We start from the raw sequence: 14,178 nt of genomic DNA, 5'->3' as shown, positions 1-14,178 counted from the left end.
TCTCCAGCTGGGCCAACCGTGGGCTGAACCCAGAGGAAAGCCTGTGGGCTGAGGGGCCTGGGGGTACAGCAGGTGGAGCTTAGCTTCCTGGCATAGCAGGGAGGTCAGGAATGCAAAAGGGGTCTGCAGGGCAAGCTGACAAAGCCCAACACACATGGTCTCTTTGGCCTGAACATCTTTTCTAACCTCATCACTACATGTGGCACCTCATTTGCCTAGAAACTGCCAGCACACTTTTTTTTTTTTTTTTTTTTGAGACAGGGTCTCACTCTGTGCCCGGGCTGGAGTGCAGTGACATGATCTTGGCTCACTGCAGCCTCAACATATCTTAAGCAGCCTCAAGGGATCCTCCCACCTAAACCCCCCCTCCCACCACCGCCTCAGTAGGTGGAACCATAGGTGCACAACCATGCTTCGCTAACTTTAGGATTTTTGGGGGTTTTTTTGGATTTTTTTGGAGACAAGCTCTTGCTCTGCTGGAGTGCAGTGGTACGATCTCGGCTCCACTCTGCAAACTTCATCTCCCGGGTTCAAGCGATTCTCATACCTCAGCATCCTCAATCAGCTGGGACTACAGGCTTATGCCACCACATCTGGCTAAATTCTTTTGTATTTTTAGTGGAGACGGGGTTTCACTATGTTGGCCAGACTGGACTCAAACTCCTGACCTCAAGTGAGCCACCTGCCTTGGCCTCCCAAAGTGCTGGGATTACAGGCATGAGCTACCACGCCCGGCTGCCAGCACACTTTTATTCCTCCATGATGTACATTCTCTTGTAAGTCCAAGGAGACCATGATCTTCCTGATTACTTCAGATCATTCCTGGCAATAACAGGTCTTCCCACTGCTACTCTGCATCACCTGGTCCCTCCTCCTCCTGGTGCCGGAGTCACCTTTGAAAACCTAATTCCACCACGACTCTCCTCCTTAAAATACCTCCAGTGATTTCCCTTGCTTACCCGAGCCTGTCAGGTCCACTGTGCCTCAGAGTGGCTGAGCTCATTCCTCTGTCTGGAGATGCTCTTCTGCCAACTTCATGGTCGTCATGTCAGGGTTCCTGCAGATGCTTTTCTCTAAAACAGCCATCCCTTGGCCAGGCGTGGTGGCTCACGCCTGTAATCCCAGCACTTTGGGAGGCCTAGATGGGCAGATCAGTTGAGGTCAGGCGTTTGAGACCAGCCTGGTGAACATGGTGAAAACCTATCTCTACTAAAAATACAAAAATTAGCCGGGCTTGGTGGCGGGCGCCTGTAATCCCAGCTACTTGGGAGGCTGAGGCAGGAGAATCACTTGCACCCGGGAGGCGGAGGCTGCAGTGAGCTGAGATCACACCACTGCACTCCTGCCTCAGTGACAGAGCGAGACTGTGTCTCAAACATAAATAAAATAAAAATTTAAAAATTTAAAAAAAATGAAATAGCCATCCCTAGCCCTCTGGGTCGTATCACCTGTGTTTTTCCCTGGTATTCCACAAAATCTGAAGCATTCTTCTTTGTGGATTTGTTGACTTGCTTATTGTCCATCTTACCGCCCTCTCAGGGAGGGTCAACCTTGTCTCCAGATCCCAGAACAAGGCTTGGCACAGAGAGGGTGCTGAAGTTTGTTGATTGACTGCACAGAGAGGCCATGAGAGTGCCTGCCATCTACCATGCACTTTACACTGTGGGGTCACATCATCCTCCCAGTGACCCTGCAAAGGGGAAACCAAGACTCTGAAAGATGAAACTAGACTCAGCTGGGCGCGGTGGCTCACGCCTGTAATCCTAGCACTTTGGGAGGCTGAGGCAGGCGAATCACGAGGTCAGGAGATCGAGACCATCCTGGTTCACACGGTGAAACCCCGTCTCTACTAAAAAAAAAATACAAAAAAATTAGCCGGGCATGTTGGCGGGCGCCTGTAGTCCCAGCTACTCGGGAGGCTGAGGCAGGAGAATGGCATGAACCCGGGAGGCGGAGCTTGCAGTGAGCCGAGATAGCACCACTGCACTCCAGCCTGGGTGACAGAGCGAGACTCTGTCCCAAAAAACAAAAACAAACAAACAAACCAACTAGACTCAGGTTACCTGGTGATTGAACCCAAGCCTGCCTGACCCAGAACCTGTATATACAATGATCCTGGGGAGAGGAATGGGAGGTGTCCTGAAGGCATCAGGAGCCCTGACATTTGTTCACAAATGTCCTGAAGATAGGTGGGTAGGACCCTGAGGGCAATGAGGGGCTTTGCTGGAATGGGACAAGGAGGAGGAATAGGACCCAGGCCCAGGGAATGTTTGGGCTGCTCAAATGTTCTTGAGGTTCCTGGGTTCTTGAAGCCCAGAGAAGATATGGGACTTGACTAAGGTTACACAGCCAGCCATCAGCAGAGCCAGAACCTGAACTCAGGGCTCCTGATGCCATGTTAAGGGATTGGCTGGACAGGGTGACAGCAGCTGCATGATGAAAGTTCTGTCTCAGGAGGCAGCATTGCAGTGGTTGTTTTCTAGCATTAGATCATACTGGCTGTGTCATGCACCAGCTAAGTGAATTGGGAAAATTCTTCAACTTCCCTATGCCTCAGTCCTCGACCCCCTACCCTTCCTTTTTTTTAGAGACAGTCTCTCTATATTGCCCAGTCAATATAGAGTCAAACTGTTGGCCTCAAGTGATCCTCCCCGCTCAGCCTCCTGAGTAGCTGAGATTACAGGCACACAACCCTGCACCTGGCTTTCCTCATTTTTAAACATGGAATGAGGCCAGTCTCAGTGGCTCATGCCTGTAATCTTAGCACTTTGGGAGACCGAGGCGAGCAGATTGCTTGAGGCCAGGAGTTCGAGACCGGCCTGGCCAACATGGCGAAACCCTGTCTCTGCTAAAAATACAAAACATTAGCTGGGTGTGGTAGCGCACACCTGTATTCCAGCTGCTTGGGAGGCTGAGGCACAAGAATCGCTTGAACCCAGGAGGCAGAGGCTGCAGTGAGCCGAGATGACGCCACTGTACTCCAGCCTGGGTGACAGAGTGGGACTCTGTCTCAAAAAAAAAAAAAAAAAATTGAAAATTGGCCGGGCATGGTGGCTCACGCCTGTAACCCCAGCACTCTGGGAGGCCGAGGCGGATGGATCACAAGGTCAGGAGATTGAGACCATCCTGGCCAACATGGTGAAACTCCATCTCTACTAAAAATGCAAAAATTAGCCGGACGTGGTGGTGCGCGTCTTAGTCCTCAGGAGGCTGAGGCAGGAGAATCGCTTGAACCCGGGAGGCAGAGGTTGCAGTGAGCCGAGATTGCGCCACTGCACTCCAGCCTGGCAACAGAGCAAGACCCTGTCCCCCCCACCAAAAAAAAAAAAAAAAAAAATTAACAGGGAAGTCCGGGTGTGGTAGCTCACACCTGTAATCCCAGCACTTTGGGAGGCTGAGGTGGGTGGATCACTTGAGGTCAGGAGTTCGAGACTAGCCTGGCCAACATGGTGAAACTCCATCTGCCAAAAATACAAAAATTAGCTGGATGTGGTGGTGCACGCCTGTAATCCCAGCTACTCAGGAGGTAGAGGTTGCAGTGAACCGAGATCGTGCCACTGCACTCCAGCCTGGGCGACAGAACGAGACTCTGTCTCAAAAATAAAAATAAAAATAAGCAGGGAATCAGTCGGCTGATACTTATGAAGCCCTTAGCAGATGCCTGCCACATAGTAAGCACTCAGGATATGTGAGACCTTTTCATCATTGTCTGGATCTGCAAGCCAAGATGGGCAGGGTGGCGAGAGACGGGCTGCTGGTGGGGAGCCACCGTGCCATGAGGGCTGACTGTGTGTCAGGTGCTGTGCCGCCTCCATGTGTTGTCCCTCTGAGTTCTGAATGTCTTTGGGAAGCTTCTAGGCTCTGAAGAAAGAAATGGCTCTTAGTGAGGGGGTGGGTGGGTAGAAGGGAAGGGGGTCACACTCATCAGTTTTTTTTTTGAGACAGTCTCACTCTGTTGCCAGGCTGGAGTGCAGTGGCACAATCTCAGCTCACTGCAACCTCCACTTCCTGGGTTCAATCGATTCTTGTGTCACGGTTTCCTGAGTAGCTGGGATTATAGGCAGCAACCACCACCACTCCCAACTAATTTTTGTATTTTTAGTAGAGATGGGGTTTCACCATGTTGGTCAGACTGATCTCGAACTCCTGGCCTCAGGTGATCTGCCCGCCTCGGCCTCCCCAAAATGTGGGATTACAGGCATGAACCACTGCGCCTGGCCTTGCTCATCAGTTTTAAAGATGAGGGATGGAAGTGATGAAGGCCTGGAGGGGACAAGGTTGCCCTAAAGCATTTCTCTCCAAAGACACTTTACTGAAAGTGGCTATTAAACCCCTCTAATGTGCCACTTACTGTGGGTAGTAAAACAATGGACACTGAGAGTTGGGATTGGAAATGAAATGAAACTACCTTCACGCTTGATAAATCAGGGGGCCCTTCTGCCCTGCCACTCTTCCCCGCCTTTTGAGCTCAGGAGAAATCTACTGGTAAGAGCTCAGGCTCAAGAGGTGCACTAGCTGCCAGCCGGGAGCCCCAGCCCTGCCACTCCCAACTGGGTGACTGTGGATACATCTCTTACTACTCCAGGACTCAGCCTCCTCATTTGCAAATTGGGAATGATGATAAGACCTAGCTGCCAGTGTTGTCCTAAGGAATAAGTGAAATACTTCATAAAGAGCTCTTAACACAGTGCCTGGCCCAAAGAAAACAGACACACCAAGTTGAGTGTGATTATTTTTATTGTTGTATCATCCAGCCACTTCCTGTTTCACAGAAATGTCAAGGTGATTCATATTGCAGTGAACACCAAAAAAAAAAAAAAAAAAAAAAAAGAATAGCTGACCCCTTTTCAGTGCCTGTGTGAAAATACAAATGATGTGAGTTAACGTTTTTCAGAGGCACAGCAACATGGCATAGGCCACTTGTTGCCATGTGAACCATCCCCACCAAATCAGCCAGCCCAGGGGGAGCTGTAATTGAGCTGTGCATGACTGAGCTGCTGTGGTGTGCTCTATCACCCAGAAAAGAGCCTAACTACAGCCATGTCATCGGTGCCACAAGGAGGGACCAATTTGGACTGGCTCACATGAAACTGTGATTCCCTTCCCTCCCCCTCCCCCTCCCCCTTTCCCTCCTTTCTCTTCCCTGACTCCATGCTCTGTTGCCCAGGCTGGAGTGCAGTGGCAGGATCTCGACTCACTGCAACCTCCGCCTCCCAGTTCAAGCAATTCTCCTGTCTCAGCCTCACGAGTAGCTGGAACTACAGGCTCGTACCACCATGCCCAGCTAGTTTTTGTATTTTTAGTAGAGACGGGTTTCACCATGTTGGCCAGGCTGGTCTCAAACTCCTGACCTCAAGTGATCTGCCCGTCTTGACCTCCCAAAGTGCTGGGATTAAAGTTGTGAGCCACCGTGCCTGGCTGAAGGTGTGATACATTGTCGGCAAGGGAAGGGTGTGAAAGAGCCCAAGCCCGCTGCTCCACAGACACTGGCCTGTCCACTGTGACTGCTGCGAATAGGTTTTACCACCAACACCTGTGAGCACCTTCTATGTCAAGGACTGTGAAGCATCTGAGATCTTACCCACTTGCAAGCTACCAAGGTAGCCCATCAGGTTCAAGGATGCTGGCAGAATACAGGAGAGTCCTGGGTCAGAGACAAAGGACTTGATCGCTGTGCAGCAAACAGCATGAGCACCAGCATATTTCCGTTAGTTCCTTTTGATCCTAAGTCCCATGCGGGTGATGCTGATGGGCTCAGGCAAGTGCGGGCACACAGAGTGAATTACATTGTGGAAGAGGACCCTAAGCTTAGGAAACTCAAAGCCAGTAAGCATGGCTGTCCTTTGCTCTGGAGGGAGACACTATCTCCATCTTCCATGGCTGTTCCCTAGATAAACATCTTTGAAGCTGGCGCGGTGGCTCACGCCTGTAATCCTACCACTTTGGGAGGCTGAGGCGGGCAGATCACCTGAAGTCGGGAGCTTGAGACCAGTCTGGCCAACATGGTGAAACCCCGTCTCTACTAAAAATAAAAATAAAAAAAATTGGCTGGGCGCAGTGGCTCATGCCTGTAATCCCAGCACTTTGGGAGGCCGAGACGGGCGGATCATGAGGTCAGGAGATGGAGACCATCCTGGCTAGCACAGTGAAACCCTGTCTCTACTAAAAATGCAAAAAAAATTAATCGGGCGTGGTGGCAGGCGCCTGTAGTCCCAGCTACTCGGGAGGCTGAGGCAGGAGAATGGCGTGAACCCGGGAGGCAGAGCTTGCAGTGAGCCGAGATCGCACCATGGCACTCCAGCCTGGGCAACAGAGCAAGACTCTGTCTCAAAAAAAAAAAAAAAAAAATTAGCCAGGTGTGGTGGCGCATGCCTGCAATCCCACTCCAGTGGGTGAGGCACAAGAATCGCTTGAACCTGGAAGGTGGAAGTGGCAGTGAGCCGAGATCACGCCACTTCACTCCAGGTTGGGTGACAGAGACTCCATCTCAAAAAACAAACAAGCAACAAATAGGCATAAGTGGCCCCATTTTTATTTTGAGTCAGGGTCTCGCTCTGTCACCCAGGTTGCAATGCAGAAGCCTGATCATGGCCCACTGCAGCCTGGATCTCCTGGGCTGGGAGCAATCCTCCCACTCAGCCTCCTGAGTAGCTGGGACTACAAGTGCATGCTACTGCACCAGCTAATTTAAAAAATACATATTTTTTTTAGAGATGGGTTCTTACTATGCTGTCCAGGCTGGTCTCAAGCAATCCTCCTGCATGTCCTCCCAGAGTGCTGGGATTATAGGTGTGAGCCACCGCACCTGGTCTACTGGCCCTGTTTTACAGATAAGAAATTGAAGTCCAGAGCGATGAAGTAAATGACTCCAGGTGATACAGTAAATAGCAGATCCAGGATCAAACCCAGGCCTGCCTCATTCCAGTTCCGTGTCTTGTCCACCCTATAGTGGAACTTAAGATGGTGAGGGGCCCTGAGAGGAGAAAAGGGACAAGAGTCCTCTTCAGCAGTGGGAGAAGAGGGATGCAGGGAGGATGGGAGATGTGTGTGCATCTCTATATGTGTTGTCCGGATGTGGGGGGTCAAGGACCAGATTTATAGGACCTTGGAGACCATAACAAGGACTTTGGATTTTTGTCTAAGTGTGATGGGGAGATGCCAAATGGGTTTTTTTTTTTTTTTTTTTTTTTTTTTTTAGATAGAGTCTCACTCTGTCGCCCAGGCTGGAGTGCGGTGGTGTGATCTTGGCTCACTGCAACTTCTGCCTCCCGGTTCAAGCCATTCTCCTGGTTCAGCCTCCCGAGTAGCTGGGATTACAGGCACCCACCACCACGCCTGGCTAATTTTTGTATTTTTAGTAGAGAAGGGGTTTCACTATGTTGGCCAGGCTGGTCTTGAACTCCTGAACTCAGGAGATCTGCCTGCCTCGGCCTCCCAATGTGCTGGGGTTACAGGCGTGAGCCACCGTGTCCGGCTGCCAGATGGTTTTTAGTACAAGAACGACACTGTATTTTAAAAGAATTATTCAGTTTCCTGCTTATATGGGGGATATATAAGGTTGTCACCAGGAGTAAACTGGAAAGATGAGGTAAGAGGACTCATGTAAGGGTCTTTGTAGGTGCGAGGCAGAATAGACAGTTGAGTGGATATTGGCCATGATGGTGACATAGTCAGCGCACTGAGGAATTCAGGGTAGGGCTGGGAGCTGGAGACGGTAATAACCTGGGGATCTGTGCATACAGGCTGGAGTCCAAGAGATGGTTCAGAGACAGTTCCTCTAGTCAGCCTAAGGCTAGGTGCCGTGGCTCTTCGCTGTAATCCCAGCACTTTGGGAGGCTGAGGTGTGAGGATCACTTGAGTCTAGGAGTTGGAGACCAGCCTGGGCAACATGGCGAAACCCCATCTCTACAAAAAATACAAACAAAACAAAACACACAAAAAACGGTGGCTCTAGTCAGCCTGATAGAAATGACTTGTGGTACAGGCCCTAAGTCAGGTACGCTGCTGCCCAAGAGCCTGACTGGTAGATGGAGATGTGAAAGGGACACAGGGCTCTCTAGGTAAGCAGGAGGCAGCAAGAATGACAGTTCCAGGGGTTCTACGTGGAAGGAAGAGGGGGCAGAAGGAAGGGACTTCAGGTCAGATTGAGGGGGCATGTGCCATCCGGAAGAGGAGAATGTCGATGTAACTATGAAAGTCCAAGTCCTAGCTGCTTTTCCACTGCCCTGGTGTACAACCTCAGGCCCTGCAGACTGCACATCTGAGGACCCCTGCCTGCCCTGTCTGGCTTCTCTGAATCTAATAAGGGAGAGGATGCGTTTGAAAAAGAACACGGAAGAGGGAGAGAGAAAAAAAAGCACCAAGGTCCATGTTCACAGAGCCCTGGTAATTTTAACTTGCAACTCACCCAAGAAGAGCCTAATGGTCCCAAGAGTATGTAGGAAGGCCCCAACCCGACCAGGCCCAGCACGCAGCATCCAAGGGCGGCTGGAAGCGCAATGAGCGTGCCTAGTACAGCGCTATTCAGTCCGCAGGCTTTTTGAGGATTTCAGCTTCAAAGAACGGTCGGCTTCGGGGCGGACTTTGCTTCAGTCCCAGGCAGCGGGGAGACAGACTGGGACACCGAGCATGCAGAAGGGGAGGGGTCTTGAAATAGGCGGAAAGCGAGAATGCTCCCCTCCTGGCCAGCCTTGCCGGGCGAAGTGAGAAGTACTGAGGCCTGAAGAGGCTCACGCGTGCGCAAAGGGCCGCTCGCTGTGATTACTGGGGTGGCGATGGCTGTGATGACGCCGCTGCCCAGCCTGCGCCGAAAGGGAAACCCCAGGGGAGGCGGAGGCCAGCGGGGATTTCTGAAGCCAAGTGGTCCCCTTCATCCACGACGGACAGTAAGGGCGACCCCCTGGGGCCACTTCCAGGTCTTGCGACTGGAGCAGAGTTACCACGGAGACGCTCCTCCCGAGGCCTCGCGCGTCGGAAGCTTCTGTCCCCTGGATTCCGGCTGACGGACGCGTCCCCCGAGCAGGTTCTCCGTAGCAGCCGACACACCCCACTCCGGGCACAGCGAGGTCTGACGACCACGCTAAGGCGTCATGTCCGCCCTGATCCGCGGCCGCTGTGGAAGGGGCGGAGCCGCAGCGGAGGGCGCTCCGCTTGGACGTCACTTCCTGTGAGCCCGGCGGTGACAACGGCAACATGGCCCTGAACGGAGCTGGTGAGGACTTGGGCGGCAGGGGCTTGTGTCTATGAGGTACGGGAGGCAGCCCGCTCCGGCAAGACACCCAGTCCCTATGCCTCTCTTCCCCAGAAGTCGACGACTTCTCCTGGGAGCCCCCGACTGAGGCGGAGACGAAGGTGCTGCAGGCGCGACGGGAGCGGCAAGATCGCATCTCCCGGCTCATGGGAGATTATCTGCTGCGCGGTTACCGCATGCTGGGCGAGACGTGTGCGGACTGCGGGGTGAGGCGAGACTCGGGCGAGTGACCGGGGATGGGTCCGCGGGCCAGGCCACTCAGCCCCTTCCTTGGCCCTCCCCTCTGGACCCCATTGCCGGCGTCTCATTTCGGCCCCGTGTGCTTTTTGGTCCGTAGACGATCCTCCTCCAAGACAAACAGCGGAAAATCTACTGCGTGGCTTGTCAGGAACTCGACTCAGACGTGGATAAAGATAACCCCGGTAAGGGTAAAAAATAATCCGGAAGAGGGGCCGGATATGCTTAGGGGGGAAGCGTGGTTAAGTGGTGATAGAGGCCCGAGAACAGTAGGCCTGAGAGGTGACAGTGGAGTCTCTGGGTGGGGTAGAGGCAAAATTATTTCTCCTTTAGGCTCTAAAGAGGACCCTTAACTCAATAAGAGCACCAAGCACCTCCTGTGTGCCAGCCACTGCACGAGAGTCTGAGCTCAATCAGGCCCAGTACTGATGGAGAATTGAAGCTAGGGCATAAATGTGATACAAAGTAGACAGTGGATGAGTTGCCTTATAGAGGGACAGGGAAAACACCTCAAGCACAGAAAGAGCAGAGCAGAAAAGGAGATGGCTCAGGGCTGAGGTGGGCCAGGCATCCTGACCATTCCACCCACTTTCTCCTCTTTTTAGCTCTGAATGCCCAGGCTGCCCTCTCCCAAGCTCGGGAGCACCAGCTGGCCTCAGCCTCAGAGCTCCCCTTGGGCTCTCGACCTGCATCCCAGCCCCCAGTACCTCGTCCGGAGCACTGTGAGGGAGCTGCAGCAGGACTCAAGGCAGCCCAGGGGCCACCTGCTCCTGCTGTACCTCCAAATACAGATGTCATGGCCTGCACACAGACAGCACTCTTGCAGAAGCTGACCTGGGCCTCTGCTGAACTGGGCTCTAGCACCTCCCTGGAGACTAGCATCCAGCTGTGTGGCCTTATCCGCGCATGTGCGGAGGCGCTGCGCAGCCTGCAGCAGCTGCAGCACTAAGAGAAGCCCCTGAGAAAAACCCTCTAGAAAAACAGCTGTTCCTCTGTGTGGTTTGTTCTTGTCCTGGTTCCGAGTGTGCATGCCAGCCCCAGCTCCACTCACCTTTTTCCAACTTTTGGCCTCTCACCTCTCCACTCTCTGCTCTCCTTGACGCCCTGAGATGAGTTGAGCTTGTTTCTTCTCAGTTTCCCCAGTCAGGATGAGGGAGTAGGTAGAGGACTATGTGATGCCCCTTTTCTAAGGAAGAAGCCATAGCCTTTTCAAAGGTAGCAGCCAGAGGGGTGGACCCTAGCCTTGTCTCTGGCAGCACCTGTGCAGCCTCTTCCGCCATCCGGTGTCCATTCCCCACCTGGAAGTGAGGATTTGGGTTCCTATCCCCTTGATAGATTCCCCTCCTTCCCCTGAGCATCCTGACCCTATCAGCCTATCCCATCTCATGCCCACCCCAGGTACTCAGACACCGACAGGAGTTTGTGGTGACCCCAGCGCCAGGTGGCACGTTAGGCACCAAGTGTGGACTTGCCAGTCTCCTGACTCCACTGTTAGATCATTTTCCTTGGGAGGGTAATGGGCAGAACAGTGTGTGTGGGGGGGGGGCGGGGCGCGGCGGGAAGACGGGGTAGCAAAAAGAACCGTGAAGAAACCACGCCTGCCCCCTTCGGCCTTTTCCCCCCTCTGCCGCATTTTTCCATCTCCCCTTGAGTGAGTGGATGCCCCGTTGCCTTTTCTCAGCTTTGCGCGACGTGGTCCCACAGCCGTTGCCTTTTTAAGAGAGGCCCGGCCCATGCGGAGGGGGTGGGGCAGAGGCGGAGTCTGAGGAGCTGGGGAAGGAACAAAGCGAGGCCTGCGGGCGGCGGCTGGGCTCCGGCGGGGCCGCGGGGTGCGGGGCCTGCAGGCGGCGGCCCGGGCGGAGCGTTGGAGGGAAGGAGGTGGCATCGCCGTCCGCGCCGGCCCCGGCCATGAACGGGCTGCCCTCGGCAGAGGCGCCGGGCGGGGCGGGCTGCGCCTTGGCGGGGCTCCCACCGCTGCCGCGCGGCCTCAGCGGCCTCCTTAATGCGAGCGGGGGCTCGTGGCGGGAGCTGGAGCGCGTCTACAGCCAGCGCAGCCGCATCCACGACGAGCTGAGCCGCGCCGCCCGCGCCCCGGACGGGCCCCGCCACGCCGTCGGCGCCGCCAACGCGGGACCCGCAGCCGGCCCACGTCGTCCTGTCAACCTCGATTCAGCGCTGGCTGCGCTGCGCAAGGAGATGGTGAGTGGGTGGGCGCCGGGCCAGCTGGGCGGGGGGCTGACGCGGAACGCAGGGGACCGGGGTAGGCAGCCTGGATCTCAGAGGACTTGCAGGTACCAGTTGGGTTGCAAGGGTTATGGTAACAATAATTAGTGATAGTTACCAATTATGGCAGTAGTTACCATATTTTCAAATGTTTTGCTGACGTTACTTCATCTGGCTAAATGGGTAACCCCATTTTTTGGGTGAGGGTCATGACTAAAGTTGCATAGCTTGCAGGTGGTGCCTGATGTCCACAAAAACTTTGTTTAGGAAGGTGCGGGGAAGATGGGCTGGGGCCCACTATTCCAGGGGGCGGGGCGGGGCTGGGGTGGGGTGGCCTGGACCCCAACTCCAGCCCACCCTCAGTTGTCTGCAGGTGGGACTGCGGCAGTTGGACATGTCCCTGTTGTGCCAGCTGTGGGGCCTGTACGAGTCAATCCAGGACTACAAACACCTATGCCAAGACCTGAGCTTCTGCCAGGACCTGTCATCCTCCCTCCATTCGGACAGCTCCTACCCACCGGATGCGGGCCTGTCTGACGACGAGGAGCCTCCCGATGCCAGCCTGCCTCCTGACCCGCCACCTCTTACCGTGCCCCAGACGCACAATGCCCGTGACCAGTGGCTGCAGGATGCCTTCCACATCAGCCTCTGAAGAGCTGGGGGACAGGGGGCATGCACCCATGCAAAAGGCTCAGAAACTCCCCCTCCGGCAAGCCCTCAGACTGCGGAGCCTGCGCCTTCCCCCATACCGCCTCACCTCACAGGAGGGCCAGGCATGTATTCCTCAGAGGGGAAACTGCCAAACCCTTTCTCCTGTCTTGGGTTGGCTGGCACTGGGGCGGGCACCTAGGGTACAGCCTCTGCCCATGGCACTGGGCCTCCACTTCTTCCACATGTGTGCACCCCCAGCTTGGCCAACCCTCAGCCTTGCGGTGGGGCCCGAAGCATCTTCCCTTCCGCTTGGCGTCTCGGATTGGGATGAGTGCCTGGCTCCCATCTCCTCCTCACCTTTTGTTGCTATCGGCAGCTGCTGGCTCAGGGGCATCCCACCTCCGGGCTCTGGGTTCCTCTGCCCTGGAAGGGCTCCAGGACCCGTCTCAATACCCACCCACGGCCAAGAGGGCCAAGGCCCGTGCTGGATATTTAAATTTAGGGGCCGGTCTCCAGGGCGCGTAAATAAATAAATACACTCGGCGTAGTTGTGTGCTCAGCCTGGCTGGCTCTGGGGCGGGAAGACCGCGGTGTTTCTGGCAGGTGCGGCCCCGCGCTCTGCCGGCAGGTGGCGCCCTACCCCCCCCCGCCCCCCCCCCCCTCCCCGCCCCCGAGTGAAGGCCCTGCCGTCCCGCCCGGGCGGGGCTGGGGGCGCTGCCGGCTGGCCGAGCCTGGCTCAGCCGCTGGGTGACTGCGGTCGAGTCACTTCCCCTCTCTCGCCCGCGACCTCCGAGTCCCCCGGCCCCTCCTCCCAGTTCGCTGCGGGCTTTCCCTGCCTGCCGGGAAGGAAGGAGAAGGAGCCGCCCACCTTGAGGAGGGAAACTTTCCACCCCGCGCGGGGCGGGGTTGAGGCGGCGCAGGAAATGGGTGGCCAGAGTCGGCGGAGCAAGGGGCCCCGGCGGGGGCGGGGGAGGCGCCTCCGGGAACGGCCTGGGACCTCACGCCCCGCGGGTGGGAGGGAGGGGCGGCAGAGGGGAGTGAAGTCGCGGCACCTCGGGCCTTCCCGGAGGCCAGGCATGAGACTCCGGGGCGGTGAAGGTTGATTGGGGTTCCAGGGACCCGTATTCCCCTCTCAGTCTATGAAGACTGCCGGCTCTCCCCACAGCACTAGCAGTCTTTGAGTTATCTGTGGAAGGTTTCTTCTTAGGAAACCGGGGACCCACACCGCCGGGACTGAGAACCAAACCCAGTTGTCAAGCCCACCGGAAGAAGCCAGCACGTTCAGAGACAGTGGGTACTCAGCCCCCCACACGCGCACACGACACCCCATAACCTCTTGAAAAAAGGCGAAGCCGCACACCGAGGTGTGCGGACGAACAGCACATCCCCGCGCCCTGCTGCAGCCATTTGCCTCCTGGAGATGCAGCCCAGATGGCAGTCCTGGCACTCAGACATCCCGTTAAACCAAGTAGCAGTCACGCACCGGGCTCCTGTCCATTCACACACCTTGCACAGCAGCGGGAGGGAGCAAACTGACCTGTTGCCCCAGGGCAGCTGACACCTGCAGAGGCTCATTGCCATGCAGGGCGGGTGGGTAGGCGATAAGGGCTCTAATCTAGGGGTTCACAGCTGCTAACGCTCCAGGCAGGCTTTCCTGGGGAGGGAGAGTAAACATACACACAAAAATGACACGTTTTCCCCATCCATTATAGCGCATCCCATTTAATAAGGCATGGCAAAATCAGCCAGGCTTTCTGCTAAATGCCTTCTGAGGTTCATCCTCTCAGTGATTCCCTAAAAGGCAGAACTACAATTAT

General features: G+C 55.3%; 2 protein-coding genes and 1 long non-coding RNA gene across 4 annotated transcripts; 2 read left to right on the top strand and 1 right to left on the bottom strand.

Moving 5' to 3' along the window:
* Positions 1-6,528: 6,528 nt before the first annotated feature.
* LOC134762142 (uncharacterized) lies at positions 6,529-8,751 on the bottom strand. The gene is made up of 2 exons (XR_010141805.1): positions 8,408-8,751; positions 6,529-7,905 (listed from the first exon to the last, which is right to left on the bottom strand). It is a non-coding gene; the product is annotated as an uncharacterized LOC134762142 (long non-coding RNA).
* A 251-nt stretch (positions 8,752-9,002) lies between these two features.
* ZNRD2 (zinc ribbon domain containing 2) lies at positions 9,003-10,468 on the top strand. The gene is made up of 4 exons (XM_002821494.5): positions 9,003-9,211; positions 9,305-9,456; positions 9,588-9,672; positions 10,093-10,468. The coding sequence occupies exons 1-4, from the start codon at positions 9,193-9,195 to the stop codon at positions 10,434-10,436; spliced, it is 600 nt and encodes a 199-aa protein (XP_002821540.2). The 5' UTR covers positions 9,003-9,192; the 3' UTR covers positions 10,437-10,468.
* A 700-nt stretch (positions 10,469-11,168) lies between these two features.
* FAM89B (family with sequence similarity 89 member B) lies at positions 11,169-12,908 on the top strand. Of its 2 annotated transcripts, none has more exons than XM_003777707.5 (2): positions 11,169-11,686; positions 12,084-12,908. In XM_003777707.5, exons 1-2 carry the CDS (start codon positions 11,396-11,398, stop codon positions 12,360-12,362), a joined length of 570 nt encoding a protein of 189 aa, XP_003777755.1. In that variant the 5' UTR covers positions 11,169-11,395; the 3' UTR covers positions 12,363-12,908. The 2 variants fall into 2 exon arrangements, with proteins under 2 accessions (XP_003777755.1, XP_009244418.1); XM_009246143.3 differs by having other exon boundaries at positions 12,074-12,908.
* The last annotated feature ends 1,270 nt before the right edge of the window (positions 12,909-14,178 follow it).

This window comes from Pongo abelii, chromosome 9 (genome assembly GCF_028885655.2).
Source record: "Pongo abelii isolate AG06213 chromosome 9, NHGRI_mPonAbe1-v2.0_pri, whole genome shotgun sequence".
NCBI lineage: Eukaryota > Metazoa > Chordata > Mammalia > Primates > Hominidae > Pongo > Pongo abelii.
The sequence above is the reverse complement of the archived record's forward strand: the minus strand, read 5'-3'. Positions and strand labels throughout refer to the sequence as shown.

Excerpts from the sequence above, each read along its gene's own strand:
- FAM89B (XM_003777707.5), top strand. The coding sequence starts at position 11,396 with ATGAACGGGCTGCCCTCGGCAGAGGCGCCGGGCGGGGCGGGCTGCGCC. Across the intron at positions 11,687-12,083 it reads CTGCGCTGCGCAAGGAGATG|GTGGGACTGCGGCAGTTGGA; the intron begins GTGAGTGGGTGG and ends AGTTGTCTGCAG.
- ZNRD2 (XM_002821494.5), top strand. Across the intron at positions 9,457-9,587 it reads AGACGTGTGCGGACTGCGGG|ACGATCCTCCTCCAAGACAA; the intron begins GTGAGGCGAGAC and ends TTTGGTCCGTAG. Across the intron at positions 9,673-10,092 it reads CGTGGATAAAGATAACCCCG|CTCTGAATGCCCAGGCTGCC; the intron begins GTAAGGGTAAAA and ends TCCTCTTTTTAG.